Raw genomic sequence first — 6,719 nt, 5'->3', positions numbered from 1 at the left:
AGGATAAAACATTTCAGTACATTTTCCCAATCTTCCAGGTTTTCAAGTAATGACTAGAATAACTGAACCCTATGCTTTACAGTCTAAAGATATCATACTGATGGATAGTTACCAGGGTCCTCTGGTGGGTTGGTTGGATAGGTCAGTTAACAAGGTAAAGCAAGGTAGGTTGAAAGGTTAGTCAGTTGTTTGATCGGTCAGTTGGTTGGTAGGTTCTGTCAGCTGACAGACAGACAGACAGACAGACAGACAGACAGACAGACAGACAGACAGACAGACAGACAGACAGACAGACAGACAGACAGACAGACAGACAGACAGACAGACAGACAGACAGACAGACAGACAGACAGACAGACAGACAGACAGACAGACAGACAGACAGACAGACAGACAGACAGACAGACAGACAGACAGACAGACAGACAGACAGACAGACAGACAGACAGACAGACAGACAGACAGACAGACAGACAGAGAAGATACATAATAAAGGTGTGATAAAGGAGAGACTATGAGTAAGAAAGTGATCAGAGTAACCATAGCAACAGAGGACATGGTGTCAGCAGCAGCTCTCTACAAAACCTCAAATGATGCATCACTGGATGGCCTCAAATCTTCCCTTGGACAGATGTAAATGAGCTGTTGACTAAATCTGGTGCTACGCATCACTTCTCACTTCTGAGACTTCTGACACCATTGAAATCAGTAGACATGAAACTTACCAGCACTCTGTCCTGCACCAGGAGAGTCCAATGGAGGAGAATCTAGAGAGAGAGCGAGAAAGAGGGTGAAAGATTTGTCCAACAGTTACAATTGATTTCCTCCAGCATACAGCATTTAATATCACAGCACATTAGTTGTCTGAGATGAGAGATTCATCAATGGATGAAGTGTGACCACTGATATCTCCAGATGTCAGATAGGATGTTGTAAAGAGGTTTGGGAGGGTTGTGGAGACATGGGGTCTGGAGGTGACAGGTGATGGTGTAGAAGTGGGAGGAGCTGTGAGTCAATAGAAAGTACAGATAAACACCAATACTGAAACAACTTCATGTCAGGAAATAAGTCAGGAAGCCTCTCCACAATTATCTATTGAGAGTGAACTTACCGTCTGTAACTTTGAGATGGACTTCAGTATAGGTGTCCTTCAATAATCTGTTCACTCCACACCAATATTTCCCAGAGTCGGACTTCTCCAGTTTAGTTATGGTCACAGTGAAAACTCCATTTATTGTGTTCAGGATGGAGAATCTGTCTTTGTTTTTGTAATTTTGCTTACCATCGCTCTGAATGAGAATATCTTTCTTGGAGCAGCTTTCCTTACAGAAATATTTGTCATTGTCCTCTGCCCATGAATAAGAACAGTTGATTTTGACTTGTCTTCCTACGACCCCCGTCACATTAATGCCAGCTGACTCCACAACACACAGAGCTGCAAACAGAAACACACAGTACAGTCACAACTGATGACCTGTGATATATCATTTATTAACTTCACTATGGTAGGGGGCACTATTTTCACTTCCGGATGAAAAACGTGCCCAGAGTAAACTGCCTGATACTCAGGCCCAGAAGCTAGGATATGCATCCAGGAAGTGGGATTTTTTTATGTTTGCAGTTTTCTATTGAATGCAATTACAGTATCAAATTGCACTTCCTATGGCTTCCACTAGATGTCAACAGTCTTTAGAAATTGTTTCAGGCTTGTATTCTGATAAATGAGAGAGTAAGACCACTCTGAATGAGTGGACCCTACCGTGTCACAGAGCTTTATCATGCACAAGACCGAGAGCGCGCCTTTCTTGTTTACCTTTTATATTGACTACGTTATTGTCCGGTTGAAATATTATTGATTATTTAGGCTATACACAACCTGAGGATTGGTTATAAATATCATTTGACATGTTTCTACGAACTTTACGGATGCTATTTGGATTTTTTGTCTGCCTGTGGTGACTGCGTTTGAGCCTGTGGATTACTGAACAAAACACGTGAACAAAACGGAGGTTTTTGGATATAAACAGGGACTTTATCGAACAAAACAAACATTTATTGAGTAAATGGGAGTCTTGTGAGTGCAACCATATGAAGATCATCAAAGGTAAGTGATTAATTTTATCGCTATTTCTGACTTGTGTAACTCCTCTACTTGGCTGGTAACTGTTTGTAATGATTTGTCTGCTGGGCGCTGTTCTCAGATAATCGCATGGTTTACTTTCGCCGTAAAGCCTTTTTAAAATCTGACACCGTGGTTAGATTAACAAGAAGTTCATCTTTGAGCCGATGTATAACACTTGTATGTTTTATGAATTTTTATAATGAGTATTTCTGTTTTTGTTAGGTATAGCCGTGGGAGGTAGGGGTGCTGAGGGTGATGCAGCACCCCCTGATTAATATATTTTTAAAATAGTGACCTAGGCCTTTAATGCTCCTGTATGATCTCACAAAAAGGATAACCAGCAACCCCAACGCAAAACATATTCCCAAGGCCATGAGGTTAAGGATTAGGTATCATTTCAGTGAGGTTTAGGGTTATGGTTATGGATAGTTTCAATTAGGTTAAGGGTTATGGATGGTTTATGTGAGGTTTAGGGTTATGGTTAGTTTCAATTAGGATAAGGGTTAGGGATAGTTTCAGTGAGGTTAAGGGTTAGGTATAGTTTCATAGAGGTTAAGGGTTAGGGTTAGGGATAGTTTCAGTGAGGTTAAGGGTTAGGTATTGTTTCAGTGAGGTTAAGGGTTAGGTATTGTTTCAGTGAGGTTAAGGGTTAGGGATGGTTTCAGTGAGGTTAGGGGTTAGGTATAGGTTCATAGAGGTTAAGGGTTAGGGATAGTCTCAGTGAGGTTAAGGGTTAGGGTTAGTTTTAGTGAGGTTAAGGGTTTGGGTTAGGGATAGTTTTAGTGAGGTTAAAGGTTTGGGTTAGGGATAGTTTTAGTGGGGTTAAGGGTTTGGGTGAGGGATAGTTTCAGTGAGGTTAAGGGTTAGGGATAGGGATAGTTTTAGTGAGGTTACGGGTTAGGTATAGTTTCGTAGAGGTTAAGGGTTTGGGTTAGGGATAGTTTTAGTGAGGTTAAGGGTTAGGAATAGTATCAGTGAGGTTAAAGGTTTGGGTTAGGGATAGTTTTAGTGGGGTTAAGGGTTTGGGTGAGGGATAGTTTCAGTGAGGATAAGGGTTTGGGTTAGGGATAGTTTTAGTGAGGTTAAGGGTTTGGGATAGGGATAGTTTTAGTGAGGTTAAGGGTTAGGGATAGTTTCAGTGAGGTTAAGGGTTAGGGATAGTTTCAATGAGGTTAAGGTTTAGACACACAGAAAGTAAAACAAATCTAAGGGAAGCTTGTTTTGAAGTGTTTTTTCCAGGAAATTATTTAATTTTTAACAAATATTCAGCCCCTTTTTTTGAGGAACACCCTCATCTTCCACTTATCAGACATCCAGGTAGGGTTGATCTTGTTCCATATCAAGAAGGCATTGTATGAGGACACATCAATGATGTTATGGAATATGACCAGGGGCCAGCAGGCAGTCATCCTCCTGCAGCTGTAAGTTCCAATCACCTTGTCCAGGTTGTCCAGGACTCCTTTGTTGTTGTTGTAGTCCAGGATGATGGCTGGTTTCCTGTCCTCACGATCACTGATCTCAGACGTTTTGTGCAGTGTGCTCAGGAGGACCACATTCTTGTTCCTCTTTGGGAGGTAAGAAATTAGAGTGGTGGTGGGGGTGAAGGCAAACTTTGATGAGAAGGCCTCTCTCCCCCTTGTTGCTAGGAGTGCAAGGGGTAGCTCAGGTTTATTCTTTCTAACTGTGCCAACCATGTTGATCTTCCTCTTCAGGAGCTGCTGGCTGAGTTCAATCAGTAGCACACATAATCTCAATGTATCATGTGTGTGTGTGTGTGTGTGTGTGTGTGTGTGTGTGTGTGTGTGTGTGTGTGTGTGTGTGTGTGTGTGTGTGTGTGTCTTTCTGTTTTTTTGTGGTGTGTAAATTATTTTATACCTGCCCCAAGACAATCTTTGTACCCTGTGGTGTACCACTTCCATGGAAATATGTTGGGGTCACTCTAGGAAAAGTCATCAAATTTCAAGTTGAAAAAAATATCAGTTAAGGGGTTTTCTCTGCTGTTAAACATAGCGGTGGGTCATTTTTTACCCTTAAGACAACACAAGGGTTAAATCAGCTTGAAAATATATGGCAAGACTTGAGAATGACTGCAGCAATGATCAACGACCAACTTGTCAGAACTTGAAGAATATTTCAAATTATAGTGTGCAAATATTATACAATCCAGGTGTGCAAAGCTCTTCAAGATTTACCCAGAAAAAATCACAGCTGTGATGGCTGCCAAAGGTAATTATAACATGTAGTTGCTCAGGGGTGTGAATACTTTTGTAAATTAGATATTTCTATATTTAATTTTCAAAAAAAGTTAGAAAAAAATTTCTAAAAACATGTTTTCACTTAGTTGTTATGAGGACATGTAACATGTTATGTAGATGGGTGAGCTTTTTTTCATTCAAGCCATTTTGATTTCAGTCTGTAACACAACAAAATGTGGATAAAGTCAAGGGTTATGTCTGCTTTCTGAAGGAAATATAGCTACGTGCACAGGCACAATGCACACAAAACGAAATACTTCCTTCAAGCTAGCTAACCAGTGTGGCTAGTATTGACATTATCATGAATTCACATGGGATTAGTTAAACTGTGTTCGAATATCCATACTGTATACTACATACTTAATGAGTATATGCTACATACTATATACTATTAGTTCATTTTAGTATACTGTAACCTACGGAATCCTTTCAGGTGAGCGGGCTACGCCTGTCTTCCGGAAGTTGATACTGTTGCTATGCAACCTCTTGCCAGCTTGTGAGCATAACAAATTACTAGCTAGACATTTTACGAAGGGTGTGTTCGCAAATTAAATCTGGAGTTCGCTCTGAGCGTTGTCAGATTGACTGTTTGTAAATTCAGAGTGTTGTCAGATTGACTGCTTGTAAATTCAGAGCGTTTAGAGGGCACACTGGACACTCTGGTCGAGGATTAGGGTTGATGCGAGCGTTGACTTCACAACTGCAGTCAAGCACCCAAGCTAACAAGCTAACAGGCTAACATTGGCTAGCTACTTCCACACATCACTCTGACCGTATTACTCGCCCTAGCAGAGCTCGTTAGGCTGTTTTCATATTTTCGTTGGTGACTGTAACGGTGCTACTTTAATTGCACTTTTTCCCCCCAACGTTTACTGACACCGGCCATGTTGAGTGTTTGTAAATTCACCAGTTATTCTGCGCTCTGGCACTCAGACGAGAGTGCTCTGAAATCAGAGTAGATATTTAGGAACGCACCAAATTAACAATGTTCATTGAGAATGCACAATGACTATAGCACTTAGCTAAGCATGCATTGAATAATCAAGTCAATAAACGCTGGCTAGTTAGTTAGATAGCATATAGTTAATATACTGCCTGGCAAGTTCCATGTATTAGTAGCCAACTAACGTTAGGTAGCGAGCTAACATACCGGTACATACTGCTGTAATGATATGCTATGAGGTTCGTAAGGATAGCGTAGCTAACAAATTATCAGCCAAAATAACATGTAACTTATTTGAAAAGTTGTTACTTTATTAAATTTCTTAACATTTGTCATTTTAGTTAAAGGAATTCATTTGTATCCACTCTCGTCGCACTTGGGCTGCATATTTTCCGCCATTTTCTTCATATCCGAAAGGGTGGTGAAGCCACGCCCATTTCCTGAAGAATTGTATTATGGGCCCTAAAAGTACAGAAATAGTGTCCATTGCGTATATACTTCGTATTTTGGTGAATGTAGAACGACATCCGGGAACTTTTGGCATACTACCTATATTCATACTATGACCAATAAGCATAGCACATACTCAATTCACATCACAAATAGTATGGTTAGTGAGGTTGGTATGAGTATTATCTTAGTATCCTTATGCACTATATGATCCAGACTGTAGTATAGAAACTGATACAGACATACAAACAGACAGAAATACAGACAGACAGACAGACAGACAGACAGACAGACAGACAGACAGACAGACAGACAGACAGACAGACAGACAGACAGACAGACAGACAGACAGACAGACAGACAGACAGACAGAACTCACCTGAGAGGAGACAGCAGGAGACAACATGGAGTATCTTCATTCTGGACAGTTACTCCTCAGTTACTATACTGTTAAAGTTACTTTACTACCACAGTTACTAAACTGTTAAAGTTACTTTACTATCAAAGTTACTATACTGTTAAAGTTACTTTACTACCACAGTTACTATACTGTTAAAGTTACTATACTGTTAAAGTTACTTTACTACCACAGTTACTGTACTGTTAAAGTTACTTTACTGTTAAAGTTACTTTACTATCACAGTTACTATACTGTTGAAGTTACTTTACTATCACAGTTACTATACTGTTGAAGTTACTTTACTATCACAGTTACTATACTGTTAAAGTTACTTTACTATCACAGTTAATATACTTTTAAAGTTATTTTACTACCACAGTTACTATACTGTTAAAGTTACTTTACTACCACCGTTACTATACTGTTAAAGTTACTTTACTGTTGAAGTTACTTTACTATACTACCAACTAGTTCAAGTCCACAACAGCTTGTCTGTCAGCTACTAGTTTGACAGCAGAGTGTTTCTGAAATGCTCTTTCTTCCCCGACT

At 39.9% G+C, this 6,719-nt stretch overlaps 1 protein-coding gene across 1 annotated transcript; it reads right to left on the bottom strand.

Moving 5' to 3' along the window:
* Window positions 1-745: 745 nt before the first annotated feature.
* On the bottom strand, window positions 746-6,326 carry LOC121842207 (CMRF35-like molecule 1). Its single transcript, XM_042312273.1, has 3 exons — window positions 6,150-6,326; window positions 1,112-1,435; window positions 746-1,005 (listed from the first exon to the last, which is right to left on the bottom strand). The coding sequence occupies exons 1-3, from the start codon at window positions 6,187-6,189 to the stop codon at window positions 857-859; spliced, it is 513 nt and encodes a 170-aa protein (XP_042168207.1). The 5' UTR covers window positions 6,190-6,326; the 3' UTR covers window positions 746-856.
* Window positions 6,327-6,719: the final 393 nt, after the last annotated feature.

The sequence above is a fragment of the Oncorhynchus tshawytscha genome, unplaced genomic scaffold, assembly GCF_018296145.1.
Source record: "Oncorhynchus tshawytscha isolate Ot180627B unplaced genomic scaffold, Otsh_v2.0 Un_contig_8137_pilon_pilon, whole genome shotgun sequence".
Lineage (NCBI taxonomy): Eukaryota > Metazoa > Chordata > Actinopteri > Salmoniformes > Salmonidae > Oncorhynchus > Oncorhynchus tshawytscha.
Note: the sequence above shows the minus strand (reverse complement) of the source record. Positions and strands in the feature narration are given on the sequence as shown.